Source organism: Poecile atricapillus, chromosome 2 (assembly GCF_030490865.1).
Source record: "Poecile atricapillus isolate bPoeAtr1 chromosome 2, bPoeAtr1.hap1, whole genome shotgun sequence".
NCBI lineage: Eukaryota > Metazoa > Chordata > Aves > Passeriformes > Paridae > Poecile > Poecile atricapillus.
Window position 1 is genome coordinate 41,566,377 of NC_081250.1, and position 23,205 is coordinate 41,589,581.

At 40.8% G+C, this 23,205-nt stretch overlaps 1 protein-coding gene across 1 annotated transcript in view; it reads left to right on the forward strand.

The window, feature by feature from the left end:
* The first annotated feature begins 4,596 nt into the window (after positions 1-4,596).
* STT3B (STT3 oligosaccharyltransferase complex catalytic subunit B) overlaps positions 4,597-23,205 on the forward strand; it is a 51,536-nt gene continuing 32,927 nt past the window's right edge. The window contains exon 1 of the mRNA XM_058830691.1: positions 4,597-5,072. Coding sequence (XP_058686674.1) covers positions 4,840-5,072 — 233 coding nt within the window. The 5' untranslated portion in view covers positions 4,597-4,839. The remainder of the gene's footprint in view (positions 5,073-23,205) is intronic.

The window sequence follows — 23,205 nt, forward strand, 5'->3', positions numbered from 1 at the left end:
TAAACCCATTTTACAATTAGAGTAAACTCATGTAATCTTTGTCTATATGGAGACTAATAGACGGTGATTTTTTCAAGTGTATTAAACTTCAGGTTCCCAAAGATAATTTCAGGCAATAGGGTTATGTTTTCTCTCATTTGAACATTTTTAAACAATGACCATCTGAACACATAGCTGAATCTAGTATCCTCCACCACAATAAATTATGCCTAACTGTGTTATTTAAATATTCTTCATTTTAGGAGGTATTATATCATTAATTTCTAAAGCCATTCTCAAAATATCTTAATACCGAACTTAACAACTTGTTCAGCTGCAGGAGCACAAAGTTGGAAGGACTGTCTAAGAGACTTGTTTATTCACTTCAAACCTGAACAGCTCTTCAAATGGCTTTCTAAACTAAGGTGTCTACCCCTGTTACTAAAGACTACTGAACTGTTCCTAATGAAGTTTGGTGAGAAATATGAACCATGAGACTGTACTTCTGATTAATAACTCATTTCCTGGATGTGTCCATGTGCGTTTTTTTCTGCAGGAATTTTGTTGCCATTCTGTCAGCAGTACTGACACTTGGTAACTCTGTTGAGGAATGAAGAGCTCTCATTTGACATTTTCCTATATGCAGCTCCACAGCTTTCAAGATTTTCTTGTCTCTACAACCATAATAGGAATTCTGCGTTTGGCATTATCCCCTGAATAATTCCATTATTAAGGAAGCTTGGAAATGAAAGACTTTTTTCTTTCCTTAAGGCATTTGGCCATTACTTTACACACACAGAGTAGGAAACTGATTTTCTATACACAAAATGGCTCATCATCACTATGCAGTCAACTCCTCAGTCACTAATGTGGACATTTTTGCAGGGTTTTGTGTTCAAAGAATGCACCACCACACACAGTGGAACAAATTACCTTGAGACAAATCAAAGAACACAAGAGGCTGGCAGGGGGTGGGGGGAGAGACAGTGAGGAAGGTGTGATGGAGGGAGTAAAAATAAAATAACTTAGCATAAAATAAAAAGAGAAAAATGGAAAATGTCCTTCTCTATCAAGCTATTAGTGTGGGTTGAATGCAGTTTCCAGTAGGCACATTTTTCATCCCCTCAACAGAAGTGTACTTTCCATTGCTGTCATGGCAATATAGTACCAAACCCACTGAATCCTTCCATCTACCTATAGGAGTCTCTTAATTTTCATCTGGGTGCATTTGTTTGATTGATTTTATCAGAAGACTATTAAGCCTTATTTCATTTCAAACAATATATTTAAAGAAATATTAATAAAAGCTTTTACTAGAACTGTGCTTTTGCTGCCACTAAATTTTGTTGCCCAAGCTCTGAGATATTCAAGAGAACAGCCTTTTGAACAGTTTGAAAATGAATAGGCAACAATATAATTTGTTACCAATGACAAACAAACACTTTACCATTAGTCAGCATTCAAATAAATCACATTGTCTGGGCTTGTCTATGCTCAAAAAATTGTCTGATCTAACTCTGACAGTACAGTCAGAATGATATAACCTCCCTGTTGCAAGTAAAAGTTATAGCATTGAAATTTAAAGTAAACACCACATAACCTTATCCATACCATGATCTGCAATAATTTTTTAATAAATCAGATACCAAATCAAGGGAAGTTAACATTGGTAGTAAATTATACATAAAACAAACAAACAAAAAACTCTGGTATACACTTTTTTTTCCCCAGCTAATATGAATCATCGGTCCTTTTTGGCTCCTTAACATCTAGAAAAACGGTCAGGAAGGAAAGAAAATACAAAGGTATTCTCTCAGCATACAACACTGCCATTTGAAAGAGCTCCACTGCTGCATCGTTAAGCCTGAACTGCTGTTACCAAAAACAGGATGCCAACTGAGAGAATAGAAATTCAGAAAAGTAGACCAGGACTGAGCCTGTTGTAAAATCAGCCAGTACCTTTTAGAAAACATTTGATAGTTGCAAATTTCTGCTCACATTTGCTCTGTGTTCACAACCCAATTAAAAAAAAATCCTTCACTTGAAATGCCAGTTGGCCAGCTCATTAAAAAAGCCTCACTGACAACATTAGAAAAGGGGCAAATGTCTAACATAGTCTATCTTGAACATATTATTGGCCTATTTAAGCAAGAATAAGAAAGAATAGTGTTTTAAAAAGCAACAACAAACAAGCCACAACCAGCACAACCAAAAAATCCCTACCTAGCAAAAATTTAGTCTTTTAAAAGCCAGATTCAGCAAAACTTAACCTCAAAATCTTCCAGAAGTTTTCCTAAACCTCATTCTGTGGCTATGTGAAATGGAGTCCCTTAGGAGCAACAGTGTATCAAGGTGCTCAGATCAAAACTTATCTACACACCTGATAATAGTTACTCTGCTTTCCAATACAGTGACAAAGTCACACCCCTTGGCTAATGCAGGGATTGAGGAAAAATAGTTACATTCTCTAAGGACTGTTGAACAGAGCTTTCCACTTAAGGAACAACTTCAATGGAGGGCTGCATCTTGCTCTGGGGTTTCCAGCACAGCAGTGCCATGGACCTGTTGGAGTGAGTCCAGAGGAGGCCCACGGAAATAATCAGAGGGCTGGAATACCTCTCCTATGGAGACAGGCTGAGAGAGCTGGGGCTTTTCAGCCTGGAGGAGAGGAGTGTCCAGGGAGACTTCAGAGCACCTTCCTGTACCTAAAGGGGCCCTTGAAGAGAGCTGGAGAGGGACTTTTTACAAGGGCAGGTAGTGACAGGACAAGGGGAATTGCTTTAAACTGAGAGGAAGTAGGTTTAGATTGGATGTTAGGAAGAAATTTTTTACTGTGAGGGTGGTGAGGCACTGGAACAGGGTGCCCAGAGAAGCTGTGGATGCCCCATCCCTGGAGGTGTTCAAGGCCAGGCTGGATGAGGCACTGAGTAACCTGGTCTAGTGGAAGATGCTTCTGTTCATGGAAGGGATGTTGGAAGTAGAATATCTTTAAGGTCCCTTCCAGCCCAAACCATTTTAGGATTCTGTTTAGAATAGAAAGGTTTCCATTGTGCATAAAAGCAAACATACTGTTTTCTTCCTCTGCTAAACAAAATAAAAATAGAGACAACAACAAGGACTAATTAGAATTGAATTAGTCAAAGAAGGCCAAGTATAGTCCCGATCCATACTAATGAAATTGAACTGCAAGTCTTCAGGACCTCTGAAGAGCCATATTTGTGAATCAAAGGGAATGCCCAGACCTCAAACATCAAACTATTCAACTTCAAAACTGAAGCCCTACATAAATGCCACAAAACATGCTGTCCATGTGATCAGTGCAAAGAGCCATGTACTCTTTTATTCTGCCTGTGTTTATCACACTTTTTCTAAAAGCAGGCTGTCCCCTGCCATCTCAGGGTAGAAAAAAGGCCAGCATGACCTCAAACACCACTGACTGAGCAATCTCGGAAGCCTTCAGTTTTCTTCACCTTCTCCAAATAGCTACAGGTTGCAAAATATTGGAGGAAGTTACAAGGCTCACAAATAGTATTTCAATGGGAAAAATCCTAAAAGACAAGTTAAGAAAAACAAATAATCCCACCCTCCCCCCCCCCCCCCCAAAAAAGAACAACAAAAAACCAAAGTGTCCATTTGCTGGTCACTGCGCCTGACCGAGGTGGTAGAGTCAGCATCCCTGAAGGTGCTTAAGAAAAGCCTGGATCTGGCTCCTAGTCCCACGGTCGAGTTGACATGGTGGTGTTCGGCCATAGGTTGGACTCCATGACCTCAGAGGTCTCTTCCAACCTAATTGATGATGGATTCCGTGAAAGCGCTCCCAAGCTGAGGCAAGGGGCACACGCACGGCTCTCCCAGACCTTGCCCCAGGCGACTCCTCTCAATGAGGGCGAAACTCTCCCACATCCCTCAGCGCTAGCCAACGCAGTTTCTACCGGGACAAATACACATTCCTAACAAACGGAGTTACCGGCCACACGCTCGCTGCACCCCCGCACGGTGGACTACAACTCCCGGCATGCTCTGCTGGACTCCGCCCCGCGCCGCCCCACAGGACGCCGGGAGCAGCACCACCCGCCAGCCCACACGCACCGCAGCGCCCTGGCAAGGCGCCTGGGGGCTCCCACGTGACTCACATGCCGCGCTTCGATTGGAGTAAAGCGCTGCCAGTCAACTATCCCACGGCTGGCAACGGACGCGGGGCCGTGCCGCTCCGATTGGCTGCTCGGGGATGACCCGCCCCTTTTAAATACCTGTCGCTCCGTGACAGGCCGTCACCGGAGTTCCTGTTAGAAGGGCGCTGCCGAAGGGGCTCGGCCCCGCCCCCTCGCCTTCTCCAGGGAGCCCCGCCCTCTCCCGGTAGCTCCTCCCGCTCCGGAGGGGCGGCAATGTCAAACGGCCCGCTCGGGAGGGAAGGAGAAAGACGCGATCCGGCCCTTTCCCTCCCGCCTGGATCCCGTCCGCAGCCCCTTCCTGGCAGAGCCCCCCTCCTCACCCCGGCACTGCCCCTCGGAGTCGCGCGCGCGCCCCGGGCCGTCTCGGTCCCCGCCCCCCCGGCTTCTTGGCCCCGCCCCATCGATGGCCCCGCCCCCCGGGCTTTTGGGCGCCGCGCCATGCCCCCCCCCGGCCCGCGGGACGGTGACGGCGGCGGCGGGAGGAGGAGGTAGCGGCAGAGCCCGGGTGCGCCAGGAGGCGGCGGCGAGGCAGCGAGGAGCGCCCAGCAAGAACGGGCGGGCTCCGCCCCGCCCCTTGCCGAGCCCCCCGCCCCCTGCCCTTCCTCCCTCCTCTCCTCCCCTCCTCCGCCTCCTCCTCCCCGCACGCGCCGGGCGGAGGGAGAGGCTGCGAGGGAGCCCCGGGTACAACATGGCGGAGCACTCGGCCCCCGACCACAAGCACAGACCCGCCGCCAACTCCGCGGCGCCGCTCCACAGCCGCGCCGGGGCAGGCGGCGGCCTGTCGGGGGGCCTATCGCAGCCGGCGGGCTGGCAGTCCCTGCTCTCCTTCACCATCCTCTTCCTGGCCTGGCTGGCTGGATTCAGCTCCCGGCTCTTCGCCGTCATCCGCTTCGAGAGCATCATCCACGAGTTCGACCCCTGGTCAGTCGCCGCCGCCGCCGGGCGGGACGGGGAGGCGGGAAAGCACCGCGCCATGAGCCGCGGCGGGGGAGACCCGCGGGTTCCCTCCGCCGTGGCCGCGGGGACGGCGGGAGGGCCCCGCCGCCCGCCCCCCGCTCCGCCACTCCGCGAAGTTGCGTCCCTGCCTGTTCCCCGGAGGGAGCCGGGAGCCGCGGCCGCCCCGGGAGCCGAGGAGGGAGAGAGGGAGGCGGTGCGGACGGGACACGCTGTGGCAGGTCGGAGGGAGCGTGAGGGGTCGCCACCGCGGCGCGGGAGAAGGGAAGCGCCGGGAGCGAGCGGCGGTGGCGGGCGCCGGGGTGTCCCCTGCGGCGGAGACCTCGGGAACGGGGCGGCGGCAGTTCCCCCGTATCCCTTGGAGTTGCGGCAGGACTCTCCGAGGGGCGTGAGGAAAGTTGTGGTGCTGGCAGGGAATCAGGAGTTGGGCAGGAGTCAGAGGCTGGTAGCGAAACAGTTGTGCCAGGCGTGACCCGCGCCCCGGTGCGGGTCCCGCTGCCGCGGCGCCGGTCTCGTGTGTGCGATGCGGTTTCCCGGAGTGGTCTTACTAGAGTCCTTGTCGGCCGGGGAAAGAGCAGAGTGAGGAATGTACTGCAGGAAGTAATCTTCATAAAAGTGACTTGAGGGATTAGAGCGAAATGGTTGACATTGATTTACTGCCAGGTGTTTCGAAGGTGCGTTTCTGAGCCCAAGGACTTTTGCTGTTTCCCACACATCTTGATTTTTCCAAATATTGTTTTCCCTCCTGTAGAAGCCGTCTGTTCTTTTTCCCTCTTGGAAGGGACCGAAACCATTTTATGCATGAGATCAAGAAATGCTGCACTCGTTCCTTGCAGCAAGGCGAAGTGAAAGATGACAAGACTTGTGGGGCAGGATTGTTGTAGTGCGAAAACGTGACAATTAATTTTTATACTACTGGTTACTTCATCCTGGGAATCCGTGGGGTTTTTAGAACTCTAAGTAGGGTAAGTGGCAGATGACTTTAGAATAGTGAATTGTCGGATTTTAATTTAAGATTTTATGTCTTGGGTCTCACTGTTAATTGCATGAAGTAAAGGAGATGCTTCGTTTTGAAATGCATGCTAGATGTTCTGTGCTAAATTTAATCTGAAATTGTACTTCTCTGAAAAGCACGCACTCTACTTTGATACTTTCAAAAGCACAACTTCCTCTTTTCTACTTGGCTTTCCCCCCTCAGTTCTCTCCCCCCCTACCCGCAAATGTAATCCATTCACAAATCATGGCTCAGAATAGTGGATAGAGAACAAGGAATTGCTTTGTTTTTAAATGCTGTGTGAAGTAATAAACCTTTGTGATGTGAAAGCCAAGTATCTCAAAATATCTTCAAAATGTCAAGTAATTGCCCATGATTTAAGTGTTTTTCTGCAAACACAAATGAATGGAAGAAGTGAAAACTTCCAATTAATGAAGTTAAGAATGAGGGGGAGCATAGTTTAAATACATCTACAATGAGACTATGGACCTGAGGTTTTATCCGGTGGAGTAGTTCTCTTCTAACCTAAATTTAAGCATAGAGGCTTTACTTTCTATTATGGAGGAAACTTTTGAGCAACCTACATTTTTGTGCAAATTTAATCTAATTTTTATAATCAAGACTCATCCTTGTTGGATAAACTAACATTTTACAGTGCTGAGTTGCGTAACTTGTTCCTAAACCCTGAAGGACACTAAAATGGTGCTGTGGGAGTTAAGTTCATAGTAATGATCTAGCTGTAAAGATAAACTCCTGTTTAAAGCAATGTGTAAATTGATGCAAAGTCATCTTCCTGAGTACACAAACAGAAGGCATTGCTGCCTGTGCTGCTGGATGTACCCTTGTTAATTAGGGAATAGATGAAGTTGACAAAACTCATTGATTTTAATGCAGGTCTGTGAGAAGCAGTTGAAATGTCAAGAATCATGCCAGTGTCGTGTTGCTGCATGCCAGAAATGGTAGAGGCAAATGCACTTAAGTTAATTAGTAGGAAAGAGAACCTAAAATGGTAGAAACTGAGTGAAAACAAAGTGCTTTCTCTACTGCAGAAGCAAAATTGTTGGAAAGAGTAAAAAATGATGTTGCTCTTAAACAGTGTGGAGTAGCTAGGTAGGAATGGTGTTTCATATTTGCAAGGGTCTTACAAGTCTGAATGTAATATGGGAAAGGAGCTTATGAAAAGACTAGTAGCAGTGCTCTGTTTCTAATTTTTTTTTAGCCACTTCTTTAGCAGCTTCTCCAGGTAAACTGGATTTTTAATTTTTTTTTTTTTTCAGGACGGTGACTGTAGACTTTGCTGTGGAACAGTTTGATATTTTCCTGAATTTTTTAGGCTTTTCCTGTCAAGCTTGCATAGGCTATCTTGCACTGTGTTGTTAAGTCAGTCACCTCTTCTCTAGTATTTGTTTTGTGCTCTGGAGAGGAAACCGAAGTATATCTGATAAAATGAGGAGCATTAGGCAAATCGTTTATTCTTTTAAATGGAAAAATATTGCTGCCTCTAAGGTGTAGAAAGCTTTCCTATTTACTTAGGAGTCCAGTTTCCTGGTATGGACATATGAAACTATCAAGGATGGGAAGAAAGGCAGAATTGCCTTGGGTTTTCTGCATATTAGTTGAATCAAATACCACTCTTTTTTTTTCCTAACATCCTTTTCAAGCTGCTGTTCTGTCAGTAAAATTAGACTTTGATTTGGGATAGAAGGGAGATTTGCTGCTTTTGTAAAATCAGCCACTGAGGCTCACTTGTGTTGGCATTTCTTCCACAAGTGACCCAAATGTAGTACGATAGGCCAAGGCAGTAGAGAGGATGGTGTCAGGTTTTTGATCTCCATTGAAATACAATGCCTGGTCAAGGTAAAACCAAACTGGTATTTTGAGGTCACCATGCTGTAGCTTAAGAACTTGTGACCTGTACATTATGACTAGGTTTACTGGTTTGGTTTTTTTTCGCACTGACTACCAATTTTGTGCAGTATTTTGCTTTTTGATTTATTTCTCATGTCGTGTTTACTTTCCCTACTTGAGCTCTTCCAGAGACTTTGAGAAATGTGTGTACTTTTTGGCAGTTTCTAGGTCAGGTGAGCTGGAACATGAAGTCAGGCAGCACTGACATTAAGATGTGTCATTGACAGGCCTCCAGCATTTAATTCCAGGATTTCATTCTAAGGCTGAGAACTTGAAACATGAATAGTAATGGTACATTGGAATGGACAGATTTCATGTCAGAAATTTGGTTCATCTTTTGGCTGCTTGGCAGCTGGGTGGACCAAGAGCTTAATTTTTTGTGATATGTACACACAAGTGCAAAGTGAAAGCTGCACCCGAAAGTACAAGAACAGATTTAACTCACTTGTTGAGTGAGAGCATTCTTACTGTCAGATGTTGCCTTAAACGCCAACCTGACTGCAGAACCAAGGCAACCAAAATCATGGAGCCCTTGAACGAGGGCTACTTTCTATGCACTGGTTTTCTAAAGTACAGTTCCAGCATGTCCATATGCTATTTCTTTTGGCTGCTTGCATCATATATATATATATATATATATATATATATATATATATATGTATGTATGTATGTGTGTATATATATATATGTATAGCAAATAATCTGTACGTGTGCATATGATACATATAAGATATATATATATATATATCTAGCAAGACTGTTGCATTCTGATACTGCTACCAAGTGAAATTATAACAACTTTTGGTACATCAGTAGTCTTCAGGGAGTACTGTCAAAATAGTACACTCGTTCTGTTTGTACAGTTCTTACCATTAAGTCACACATGTGAGAGCTGTATCTGAATCATTAATCATATCCTATGACATGAGATCAAACTTCTTTCCCCTGAGAATTTTAACATCCTGCTAAAAGCCAGATTAATACCAGTTGCCTTGGTGAAGGCTTTCTTAAGCTGGAATACCAAAGCCCATATATGTGAGCATGAGACCCTCTCTGTACCAGTAGGCATGTGCAGGATGGTGCAACAGTGCAGGCTTTGTCAGTTCCATTTGCCTACCTTCTCCTGCCTGGAACGTTGTCTTCTACATCCATGCCAACACTTGGTACTGAAGAGCACTACCACAGTCTCATATACATTTTTGGCTCTTCCAAACCAGCAGCATTGATCGCTCAAGCCACTGACTTTTTATCTGCCATTAGGGGTGACCATTGTTTATTGTACCTTGCTCTGAAGTAACATAATTGTCCCGGTAGCAAATATGGCTTATAGATATTATAGCAATCCACTTTCTCATCACTGATACCATAATCTAGCATTAGTAAAGTTTGGTGAATGGGGGTGAATTGGTGAAAATAAACTTAAGGTCAGTGTCATTGCTTGAGTTTCAGAGACAGGGAGGTTAAAGGAGGTTGAGATTTTTATCTCAGGCACTGTCAAATATTCAGGTTTTGCTACATTCAAATCATGTTTGCCAGAAGGATCCTTGAGCTGTTATAAACTTGTTTCATTAATTAAAACATAATTTAACATCTATAAGTATTACATTAAGCCTTCCTTAAAATTCAAAGTGTGAGTGAGGTGAGCATAAAAAGGGGTATATGGAATTGGTCAATCCCTGGAGGTTGTAGGTTTGTGTTGTAGTTACCTAATGTGATAGTTGACTTTTGGAGTAGTTCTCCTCTGTCACTTACTGTGCAGTCCTGGTTTTTTTTCTTCTTGCTTGCTATAAAGCAGTCATAGTGAATTCAATAAGGTAAATGGTTAAAATACTATAACATTTTAGTTTCCTGAGCTGAGTTTGCCACCAGTTTTTATATTACAGTTTAATCTCTTATTTTTGAGGAAGAATATGAACATCAGGAGAGAATGTAAATAGTGGCTGATGTGGGAGGATAAACTGTGATTGAGTGACAGAGGGAAGGCGCATGCAAATAAAGCCAGAGCACATTAAGACATTGGAGCAATAGGTGATGAAGGAAGAAGTGAATAAGAGCATGTTAACTTAGTGTTCATAAGGAGAGGGGGAAAAAATTGTGTAAAGAGGATAATGTCAATAATATCAATTACCAATGCCCACCCAGGTAATTCATCAGGTCACTGCTTCCCTGCTAGTGCCTCTTGCTGGGAAAATAGACGGAAGATTGTGTATTAATTGCGCTCTTGAGACTTGACAGCCACTTTGGTCTCCAAACTGGATCTGTCTTTCTGGAGCCTTTCAACCCATCACACAGTCCTGTTAGGTGAAGTACATAAATGTGGATCTGTTTAGGAAACATTTCTCATAGACTTTAGGTTTTTTTCCCAAAACAATTCCTTTTGTTTATAATCTTAGACAACTTCCAGACCTCAGGAAAGAATTTGATTCCAATTCAGTTTGAATATAATCACTTTGAATTAATTTTGAGATGTTGCAAATTTCATGAGATTGATATTAAAAACTTACTACATGTTCTTCATTCACAAGTGTTTTGATTCTGTGAAGTGAGAAGTACTCTGTTTCTATTTTATTGAAATATATTTTTTTAAGATTATATTTACTGTTAACATTTGAATGTTTTTTAATGTTCTTATAAGACTAATAGTTTTAACAGAATTTCAGGTAACTCAAACTTGTTTCTGCTGTTTTATTATTATTTTTTAGGAAAAATATTCTAGCATAGAGTCCAGATATGAATCAGTGGGGCCTGTGTGCTCATGAAAGGAAAAGTTATAGATTTTTATGTGAGAATAGTCTTCCAGGCTTTACCACCACACTGCCACCTACCCTTTAATGAGGAGGATCCAAATCAGGCATCTTTTTTGATCACTTCTATTGCAGTATGACATGAGTTGAGAAACTCTGTTAGCACAGATTAGTCTGGTTTTTGGGGTTTCTCAATTGTAAGGTATTGTTGAGCTACTTAGAGGGAGCAGTTTTGAAGGCAAGTAAATTTTTCTGTAAGGTTGATACAGTGGTAACAGTCAAGATGATGTTCACTTGACTGTACTAGACTTCTCTACTGCTTGTGAAATTGCAAAAATAGGTAAATATTAGAAATGTAATGGAAGAAGGATAATGTGGAAAAAGAACATTGGATAGAGTTGAAGGCAGAAACTGCTTTGTGAATGGGAAGACCTCAGGCTAGATTTGTTCAGTTGGAGTGATGCAGCTGAAAAGCAGTTCACTGTGTGGCCTCATAAAGTAGCAGTCATGCAAGAATCAAATCCCTGCTCTGTATCTACTGTTGTCTTCTACCATCTTTACTGAGCACATAGTGCTTCTTTCCTCACTTACACTACTTGTAATTGTGGTGAACACCTCATCAGATTTCATGTGGGTGCAGTAATGGGGTTATGCATGATAGGTAGGAAAAGCAGTGTTCATAAACACATCCAGAGTATGGTTGAGTACAGAGGCTCCCTACAGACTTCTTTTGGAAAACATACGAGGTGAGATAGAATGCTTGCAAAGTGTTGACCCTTTTATTGATTTATGGATAGCAGAATGAAACGTGAAAAGGAAAACATATCTAAATGTTTTATGTAGGCTGGGTCAACTGAACCATCAAGTTTAGCTTTTAATGCCATGATTTCTTTTTTTAATGGTCTTCAGCAAACACTCACAAACACTTGACTAACTAGAGCAAATGCTACTATTAAAATCCTTGAATGGACTTTTTTTTTTTTTTTTTGGCAGATATCCTATTATTTGAACAGCTTAATATGTTCAGTTTTTAAAACAGAAATTTTATTTGATTACATAGGGTTAGAGTGGTTTACAAAGGTTAGCTTTTGCTTCTTATCATAACTCTCTCTAATAGTCTGTAGTTTTGGCAGCCTGTAATCCTAATACTTATGTTTTTGAATCTGTCTTGTGTTGAACTGGTGCGGGGGGGGAGGGGAGGATAAAAATTTTGGCCAACATAGTTAGCAAGACAATTCAAAATCCTGTAGGAACTAATAGGTTTTTAATGGATTGGGGGTACACTAAGTTTAGGGAGGTGTCTTTGCTGTTCCACAAGAATTCCTCTAATTCAGTCAGGTTATTTTTCATTTAATGTCTAACTCTGCATATGTTGCAGAGTTTCCTCCTGAATTTTTGAAAATTCTATTCTTGCTGCAAGCCCTTTGAGGTGCATTTGTAGTGACACTTAGGGCTACTCCTGAGGGCTTCTTTCTACTTAGGAGAGCCATTAGAGCTGCTGCTTTTGGGCTATGTGAGGCCTGCACCTTGTAGCAGGATGTGTGATGTTTTATTATTGTTTTCATTTTTTTTTTATTATTATTATTATTTTTATTATTATTAACTCCTTTAGCAAAACTTCTTGGAGCCATCAGTCTTGCTACTTGATTGGAGAACAAAGTGAACCTAGGACAGGTATTGCTATAGCCTTTTTATAATATGTCCAGCACATAGACTTCATTTCCAGCCCCATAGCTGAACAAAGTTTGTGATTTTCATCTGAGCTATTGCTGGGAATCAAACTGAGGTGTTTTAATGTGGGTAGCTGCTAGGTCTGGGCTGGAGAGGTACCATGAAATTGACCCTAATGCTGCACCACACCTTACATAAGTTGAAGCAGCCTGGAGAATGAATTTAAGGATATATATACGAACAAAATAGATCAGCTTCTGTATTTCCCAACTTACTGCTGCTTTCCCAGGGTAAAAGCTCCTTTGGCATTTTAGAGAATTAAATAGTTGCTATACTTCAAAAGTTCTTGCTATTATCTGAAGCAATATTCCTGCACTTTAGAAAAAGAAATGGTCTGTTTTAAGCAAGGAATAACTGAGTATTTGTACATGAGTGCTTTAAGAGCAGGAAACAGTATTTGAAATGTCTGTCTGCTATGGGGGACCCAAGTCCAGTATCAAATGTTACTTTTTCAGAGCCCATCTAACATAAATAACTAAATGATAATTTCTTCTGGGTGTTACAATGCTTATCATATCATTTTCTGTGGCAGTCAGTTTATATGGGTTATATTAGTTTGTTAGGTAAAAGAGCATGTTAAAGTTCTCTGCAGCTGATAATCCGTGAGGAATTGCAAAACAGCTTTTCAAAACTTCCCTCACTTAAAACAAATTCCTTGGGAAGCTACATTGCAATGGAGGATGTGAGTTTGGCTTGATTATTGATTTTTGGTGGTGTTCTTAGTGGGATAACTGTTTTCCTCTGCTATTTTACACAGTATTATTTACATTTATTTAAAATAGTGGCTCACTGTATGGATAGGCACTCTGTATCCTTTGATTTAATATGGATTTCGCAGAAGGAAGAAATAACATGTAATTATGTAATTTTAAACTGCTCTAGCACATGACTGGACAACCTACATTTTTTGAGTTCTTGGCTTTATTTTTTCAGTCTCTGTATTTTTGCAATTATTATGCTATAAATGATAGTAAACTTCTTTAAATTCAAGAAGTGTTTTTTTTATTTATTTTTATTCCTATCCTCACAATAGATTGATATGTTACAAAAATCTAGGCATGGGAAGTACCTCTTTGAGGATGCAGCTGATTGAGAGGAACACATTTAATAGAATGTGTGTGCTTTAGTCAGAGGTTTTGAAAGTAAGAGTGATGCAGAAGCAAAACATAACAAAACAAGCCTTCCTGTCCTGAGTACTTTTCCATGTTTATCCAGCTTTAGATACATACATACATTATATATGTACGTGTGTGTATGTGTGTGTATATATATATGCATATATGTATGTATATGTGTGTGTGTATATATATATAGTCTATTGCATACATTGAATGTGTTAACTCCTTATTCTAAATTTAGCCCAAATAGTATTTGGAAGTTCAGTTAAATCTTAGAATTTCATAAATATTTTTGAAACATTTCTCTTGAAAAAGGCAATTTCATCTTCATGGTTGAAATATTTGATCATTTGGGTATTAAAGGTCTTTAAAACATCTTTAATTCTTTCTCTGGTAATAGATAAAATGCCTTGAAGTTGCAATTCTTCTGATTTTGAAAGTCAGCAAAACAAAATTGGAGCCTTGGCATTGTATTGATGGTAAGAATGATAGTAAATGGATGTCTCTTTGACTCACTATTGTAGAATGAAAGTCATGAAAGCCAATGCAGTGTTTGAGTTTCCCAAGAAGCTGTGTAATGCTACTGTGTTTTGACTGTTTTATCTTACTCAGGTGACTAGAATGATTCATCTGTTGTCAGATGTCTGAAGGAACATTTGAAAAGCTATTGCATATGTCTCACAATTAATTTTACTCTGTAACAGTTTTAATCTTTCATTCGCCAAATAGAAAATGGATCTTGACACTGGAGACACTGGCTTAAACATTAGGAGCAGTATCTTAATTTGTGATATTTCAGGTCAGCTAGTAAAGACAACTGTAATTATTCTCCTGTGTAATTCTCCTATGGCTAAATGGGAGCCAAGGAATTTTTAGTGTTTTGATTTTGTATTCTACCTTTACTTCACCAACATTAACCGCACCCTCCCACAGTAAAGCCCAGTTTTTGCTATGCTATATATTTGGATTATATGTTTTGTGTGAAGTATGTCTTGCTTGTAATAGTTCTATCACTGAATTTTCTTTTCTGGCTTTTGCTTTTGTAAGTCAACTTCAGGGTTCTTTTTTCTTTATGCTTCCATTGCACTCTGGTTTCAACAAAACATTCTTAGTTATGCACATCATGGTTTTTTTGCTTTGTGAGAGTGTGTTCCGCACGGTGCCATCTGCTGTCTTCTTTCAGGGCTACCTTCAAGAAGAAAAAGCCACAGAATAGCGCATTTGTGGAGAGAGAGTTGAGAGGGCATATGGTCTGGTAGGGATTGAAGCATGAAAAGTCCTGGAACAGACCAGCTTAATGCATGTTTGGAGAGCAAGGACAGAGAAGATTTAGGATTTTGTGACCTAAGAACTGTCCCTTGAGAACATACACCAGGTCCTTCCCAGCAGCTCTCACATACCCCTGCAGTACATGACTTTTCAACCCTGTCTGAATTGAAACTGAAGCTCTTCCTTTAGCATCCTCCTTTCCCCATGTTCATGGGCAGCCACACATTCATTTTTTGTCACAGTGGGGCAGCTGCAAAAGGATGCACTTTGTTTTAATAAAATAGCTTTAGAAATGAAACTCATCCTTTTACTGTTCTGTGTTATATCAGTGTAGCTGGCTGGTCAGAGAGGTGGTTGGTTTTGAAACAACGTAGGATAGAGCAGGCAATGGTGGGTTGTAGTCTCTGAATATTTCTATAATAACATTTGTGACAGCTTCAAAGCATATGTGTGTAATAGCAAGCCTAGCTCATGGTAACAGTGTTCCCCCACCTTCACATATTAAGTTCATTTCTAAGCATTCATGGGATTTTACTAAAATGACAGAGGAGCACAGTGAAATAGCTCAATATGTCACAGTGGAGTAAGACTGAGCAATACTAGAAATTTTGTCATGTAATGAGAAAATAAATATGTAACTTCAGTTTCACATTGTACATGGCAGAAATTTAATATTAATTATATATACTGTCTTAAATGCTGAGTACCACAGTCATCACAGTACACTTAATCTTTAGCATTTCTGTGTGCTAAAAAGCAAATAACATTTTGTTATTGTGCTTGTATTTCCTGTACATAGTCTTTAAAGAAACACTGGTAACCATTAAGTACAATTCTTAACAGGTTACATTAAATTCAGTGGAAAGTTAGGGTTTCTTTTTAATTTAGACTTACTTGAAACCGTATGAAAAATATAAAATAGAAGTAGTTGATAACTCATTTTAAATTCTGCTTGCCATGCTTATTTGAGACTAAATCAGACACTGAAACATCTGAATGCAAAATACAGTTAGAAAAATAAACTCAACTCTGTGTATTATGGGGAAGGATGAAGGCCACTTTCAGTTTTCAGCTACTTTCCTGGTCTTTGTTTATTTTATTGGTGATATCCTATTCCCACATTAATTTGCTCCAGTGTGAGAATATACAGTCACCTTGCAAACAGCTGGAATTTTCACCCTTAGCTAGGGGCCATCATCCCTTCTTTTGGGACTGTATTAATAGAGCATGTGGATACTTTTAATCTGCTTCAGAATAAAATCAATTAAAATGGTTTAGGTCATAGAATCATTTAGGTTGAAAAAGACCTCTTGGAGCAATGGGGCCAACCATTAACCCAGCACTGGCATGTCCCACCTTTTTGAAACACTTCAAGGGTTGGTGAGTCAACCACTTCCTGAGCAGCCTGTTCCAATGCTTAACAACTCTTTCAGTGAAGAAGTTTTTCCAAATACCTAATCTAAATCTCCTTTGGTGCAACTTGACATTTCTTCTTGTCATCTTACTTGTTAACTTGGAGAAGAGGCTGACCCCCACCTGGCTACAACCTCTTTTCAAGTTGTCGCAGAGAGTGAAACTTCCCTATAAGCCTTTTTCTCTCCAGGCTGAACAAACCCAGCTCTTCCACCTGCTCCTCATAGGACTTGCGCTCCAGGCTCTTCACCAGCTTCACTGCCCTTCTCTGGCCTTGTGCCAGCACCTCAATGTTCTTTTTTTGTCCCAAAACTGAACACAGGATTTGAAGTCTGGCCTCACCAGTGCTGAGCCCAGGGGGACAATCCCTGCCCTGGGTCCTGCTGGCTACACTATTTCTGATACAAGCCAGGATGCCATTGACCTTCTTGGCCACCTGGGCACACACTGGCTCGTGTTAAGCTGCTGTTGAACCAGGTCCTTTTCCACCATTTAGCATTCCAGACACTCTTCGCTAAGCCTGCAGTGTTCAGTGGGGTTGTTGTGATCCAAGTGCAGGACCCAGTACTTCACCTTGTTGAACCTTGTATAACTGGCCTTGGATCAGCACTCCAGCCTGTTTAGATCCCTCTTCAGAGCCTTCCTGCCATGCAGCAGATCAACACTCACACCCAACATCTGCAAACTGACTGAGGGTGCACTCGATTCCCTATCCATATAATGGATAAAGAAATTAAACTGGCCTGGCCCCAAAACTGATCCCTGGGGAACACCACTTGTGACCAGCTGCCAATTGGATGCAACTCTGTTCACCACCACTCTTTGGGCTTGGCCATCCAGGCAGTTGTTTTCCCAGCAGAGTGTGTACCTATCCAAGTCACGAGCAGCCAGTTTCTCCAGAATGCTATGGGAATGATGTCAAAGGCTGCAGGAAAGTCTACATGAAAAATATCCACAGTCTTTCCGTCATCCACTAAGTGGGTCACCTTGTCATAGGAGGATTAACGTTGATCAAGAGGTATCTGCCCCTTGTAAACCCATCCTGGGTTTACAGGCCTGATGCCCTGGTTGTACTGTATGTGCTGTGTGATTGTGCTCAAGATGATCTGTTCCATAACCTTCTGTGGCACCAAGGTGGGGATGACAGGCCAGGAGTTTCCTGGATCCTGCTTCATACCCTTCTTGTAGGTAGACATCACATTTGCTGGATTCAGTCTACTGTCTCTCTCTGGTTAGTCAGGACTCCTGGGAATGATTGAAAATGGCTTGGTGAACACTTCTGCCTGCTCCCTCAGTACCTTTGGGTGGACCCCATGCAGCTTCATGTGTGTTTGAATGGTGCGGTAGGTTGCTGACCATTTCCCCGTGGAATATGGGGGCTTCATTCTGCTTCTCATCCCAGCCTTCCAGCTCAGGGAGCTGGGTACTCAAATAACAGCTGCTCTTACTGTAAATGACAGAGGCAAAGAAGCATTAGATACTTCATCCTTTGTCACGGTTTCCTTCCACATCCAGCAAAGCACGGAGGTTCTCCTTAGCCGTCCCTTTGTTGCTGATTTATTTATAGAAGCATTTTTTTGTTGTCTTTTATGGCATCTTTAGAGTGGTTTGCTTTAGCTGTGATTCAAGCTTATTTGTCTGATTTGTGGACAGAAGCGGATTAGGAGCGCTTCTGTGCTCCTTTTAGCTAGCAAAGGTTAGTTGAAGGATAACTGCCACAGTTAAATTTGCATGTGTAATTTAGTACAAGGCATCCTAGAGTTGGAAATACTTTTTTTTACTCTTTTGCACTTAAGGCATTATTCATGCATTTTTCTTGTCAGCTTTATTTGTTTAGGGCATAATTATATCTGTCTCTAGGTTCCTGAAAACCCTGTGTGTATTGCTTGGTTTGTTCTGCAGGTAGTTCTATCTATATACATACATACCCACAGGTGAAAATTGTCTGATCGGTTCTACAGTCCTTGGGAATGCAATGTTTGTGTCAGTGTTCAATAACCTGTAATGCCAGGTTACTGAAGGGTTAAGCAGAATTTGAGCAGACATATTGAAGTTAAATAAAATTAGGTCTTTAACGTGGTGTTAATCACAGGACAGAAATTCTTCAAGTTAGACCATGTCTGTTCTGCTATGATGATGTTTTGTATTATCCACTCTGAAACAATTTTTATTTTCTCAGCAGTTATTGTATTAAAAAGTCAGTAAGTTGATATGGCAACAGATGGAGTTCAACAGGTGCACTATGAGAGATCCAGATTCTTGGACTAAACATGATCTACCTACAGAGAGACCAATAAAAAGCAAGTATAGTCAGAGAATTCAGGCAAGGGAGACCAACCTAGATGCAGGAAGAAGAATAGCAGATGCATTAAGAAATCTACTAAAGAGCAAATATGTAAGGATTTTTTGGATGAAAAGCTACCTTATTTTAACTTGCTAAGCTGACTTAGATGTGCAGCCACAACACTGTAGATACTTTTAATTCATGTAGGCTAAAGAACCTTACGTTGCCATTTGTTGACATTTGTACAGGGTGGTTTGATATCTAATGTCTGATTCTGGCTGGATTTATCCTTTGTCATGTTACAAAGAAGTTCAAGTAACAGACTCTTGACTGTCAAGTGTTGTACAAAATAAGTTCTGCTAAAGCTCTTTTATGGTGCTATAACTGTTAAATGTTCTGCCAGAAATAAGATTGTCACTGCTTAAATATCATCTGTGATGTGAGGGATCTGGAGCCTTTCTAAGGGTCCTGTTTACTTTTTACCATGACTTGTATTTTACAGGGTAGAAGCAGTCTGCTAGGCCGTCTTGCATCCAGACTGATTTCTTAAATTTCACTTAATGGGAAGTGAAGTTGATTCAAATGCAATTTGGGTGTAGCTGGTACTTTCTGGATTGCCATGGTGTTGTAGTATATAGGTGATGTTATTATGTAACAGAGATGAAGGTTGTGCCACATACTTCCAAGTAGTTAAAATAGAATTAAAGTACCTGCAATGAATAGTAAATTTCTTTTGTTGTAGTCCATATTTCAGACTATTACAAAAGTTAGTATTCACTTCTGTGCACATATTAGATCTTGCTACAAAATAACAGGTATTTTTGGGATCAGTTTAATAGGAGTCCACTGTAGTTACTTAGGTGTTACTGGTTGCTTTTCTGTACTAGGAGATGGTGAAAAAAGTGGCTTGGGAGCTAGCTCTCCTCTTTTCCCTTTTACTTTTTATGAAGCAGTCATGTATATCTCACTGATTTTTAGTACCAATTTTTTCAGAGAAAGGATATTTTGCTCTTAAAATATATTGTTCAGTTAATAGCCTTTTAATTCCTTCCTTCCAAGCAGATCCTCATGTATCAGCCTTTAACTTAGAAGACCTTGGAGTTAAGCTGTCTCCATCATGTTTAAAACAAGTACAACACAAATCTGATCTGGAAAAACACCCTTTTGAACATATTCTTAAATTCAGTGCAAAGCCTTCAGAGTTGCAGGATACAAGGCTTATTGTGCCACAGAGTAGCCCAAGATTACTCAGAAACAAACATAGCACTATAGGGTTTTTTGAGTTTATTGTAGTTAATACTGTATTGAAGAGAGAATTGATGCCTCCTAAGAAGCTGATGCTGTCAAAAGGTACAGAACCAACATTGTAATCAATTTGGATGCCAGTTGTAGTGTGGGGTGTCTGGGGTAAAGTGCATGTCCATGAAAAGGAAAACAAGTATTCCGTTTTTGCATGTAAAATTTTCAAAGGATTCTGTTTCCATCTTTTCTTTGAAACTGCTTGGGAATTTTGACTGTCCCAAGAAAAACGTCATCATCACTTTCTTCTTAGGTTTAAAATGTTGTTACATGTTATGAATGGCAGAATTCACTGGAAAAGTATGCCTTTTAATATTGATAAAACCAGTGCTTTTCATAATAATTTGCCTTGAGATATGGCATAGTTCAAAAGCAAGACAGAAAAAGTAATAAAAAACCTAATAGGCATCAGGGGAAGTGTCTGAAGTTGTAGACAGATATACGCCCACTACAGTGGTGATGGGAAGCATATCGTGGTTTCAGATGGTGGTATATTGTGTGAAAAATACAAATTGTGATCATGGAGTGCTCTCAAAAGCTCACAGTTTCTCAGCAAAAATACTGAAGGTGCCCTGGGTTCTCTGAAGAAGCTGAGTGACTGTATGCTTCTTGTAGAATTTTATATCATTAAGCTACTGGCAGCGTGCAGTTCCTGATTTTAGCACTTGCTAAGCGTAACATCTTATTGCAGGCAGGGAAAATACCATGCCAAGTAGTGGCAGTAGGAAGGCTGTAATCCTTCTTTAACACATTGGGGACATTCTGATATTCTTAATGGTAATTCTTAATGGTTATTCTATAAACATTCTGGTATTCTTCAGGATTTCCATTGAGCTTAGTTGAATGTTGGGCCTGAAAAAATGGGTGCCCTGCTGACTTTGTCATCCACCTTTTTTTCTGCCTTGGCTTTCTCCCGGTTTACCTTCAGGGTAAAGATATGTCATATAAAGACATATTCTTTGTCTTTTTATTCTTTTTATTTTTTTATTCTTTTTATTCTTTTGTCATATTCTAAAGATATGACAAAAAGGGGAAGTTTTGTTTCTCAGCTGGATTCCAGGAACAGAAATTTCTTCCTCCTTTGACTCAAAATTTCCATCATTTTTGAAGTTAGGTGGTCACATCACTGCAAAACTCCTGGCATTTTGTTACATCATCATTCTTACTTATGTTAGTATAACAAGAGAGCCTTTGCCAAATTTTTCTGTGTGGATGGGTTTGTCCAGAGTTATGAAATCTGAAATCAGGAGCAGGTCCATGACCAGCCTCGAACCTGAAGAAACTCAGAACAGCAGTACTGCTGCCAATTATTTTGTCAAAGGCTTGTGATTGACAGTCAACTTGAAGGATATGTATTTCTCTTTTCAAATGGCCCTACTTTCATCAAAACCCCTACAGATCAATTGAGCCTCTCTAAATGTAGGGCAGTCTGGGGAGCCATCACAAATACTTGATATTATCCCAGAATGCAAAGAGTAATTACATATTCAGATATTTTGATATAAAAATGTAAAGACTAAACAATCAAAAATTGCATATTTAACCCCCTAAAACCCTCAGACCTGGGATGATAGTAAACTCTGCACCAGATAAAGCTTTTTTTTTTTTCTTTCTGCTGGACTTGTCTTAATAATCATCTTTCAATCAAGTTTAGCAAGAACTGTGCAAACCTGTTCTGTGTTGCTTGTGAAAGATGGGGTAGAGTTCATGTGCTCATGACACCTTGGGTGGTTGCTGTCTGAGGTACAGAAGCTTGAGTGTGCAAAGTGGTAACAGCTTCTACATAAAACCATGTTAGGTGTGTATCCATAGAAATTCCAGGAAAAAAAAAAAGGTTGCATAAGGACTTAAAATATATATAAATGTGCTAATTAGGGATAAATCATATAGTGTATGCATTAGACTTAGGACCTTATAAAACCATTCCACTGACATGAATGCAAGTTAAAAAGAAAGGAATGTGAGATTTTTCTGAAATAAAAGTGCCTGGTTGTTCTTCCATTTTGCAGTTATGTCATTTTTAGCTCAGGTAAACAGAGGACCATTCTCTATTTATTGCATGAGTTCTTACACATGAGAGGTAGAGCTTGGTGTATGTTTTCACCAGTCTTACAGTGAAGTCTTAACACCGTAGGTTTGGGTTGTGGGCACTAGGAAAGGTTCTTTATGTGTCATAAGTACTTTTGCCTGTAGGTATAACTGCTCCAAAATTCTAATCTTGATTATTTGAAAATGGCTTAAATGTCCATACATACTTACCAAGGTTATAAATGCAACAGAAGTAAAAATGATGAGAAAGACTTCCTTAGTGCCTTGAATTCATTATGTGATTGATGTGTGCTACACTTCCATTTTAAAAACCTTTGTTTTTTGTTTAAAACCTTTGTTCTTGTTTAAAGAACTCATTGTGTTAATTGCTCATTTGCAGATACAGAGCTCAGAATGAGACTTGCAGGATGTTCTGCTTGTAGTATAGTCTGTGGGCAAGCAGGTGTTTTAAAATTTAATTTGGAATACTGTATCTATGTTTTTTTGTTTCAATGGAAGTTACTGAAGTTTCTCATTAGATTTTCTGTAAAGTGTTGCTGAATATATTCTTCCTTTGGATGCAAAGAATATGTTGGATATGGAGTCAATATGCAGCTATCTTTTTCAAGAATCTAGACTTGCCATCTCTAATTAGATTCTGTATGGCCGAATTGATTCTGTAATCTACATTTGCATTAAAAACTGACTCCTAGAATTACTCAGATAGCTTGTAATGTTCACAGTTTGTATCTTGTCATTTTTCTGAATTTGCAGATGTGAAAATTTTGTGCATCTGCAGCTGAAGACTTTTAGAGCACAGAAGCCTTTATAATTGAAGGCTTAGAAAATTTTCAACAGATTCTGCTTGTAAGGAGATTACATATTCTCAGATGGCTGTAAAATGCTGGATAAAAAGTCTAGATGATGGGGCAATAATAGCATGAAATTGACTGGGATTTAGACAGTCACCATTCCAACAAGAAGCAGCACACTGATCTTGCACTCTCTTGGAATGGAAGGGTCAAATGAGTTCCATTGCTGTCAGTGTAATTTGCCTTAAGTGTTGTTAAGATCTGGATGAAGTAACTGCACTGCTGTACGTGTGCTGTTCTTTTCTATATGTTCTTATTTCTCAGTAGGCTGAATTTTATTTTAATACTCACCTTAAATAGTACTTTGTCAAGGAAATACTAAACCTGGGAACGTCAAAGATGTCTCCTTATAAATATAGCAGTGATTGTTGCTGTGAAGTGCTGGAGAATTCTCTGGCTCCTGGATAGAGAGTGATTGCTGTGACTAGCATTAAGTAATC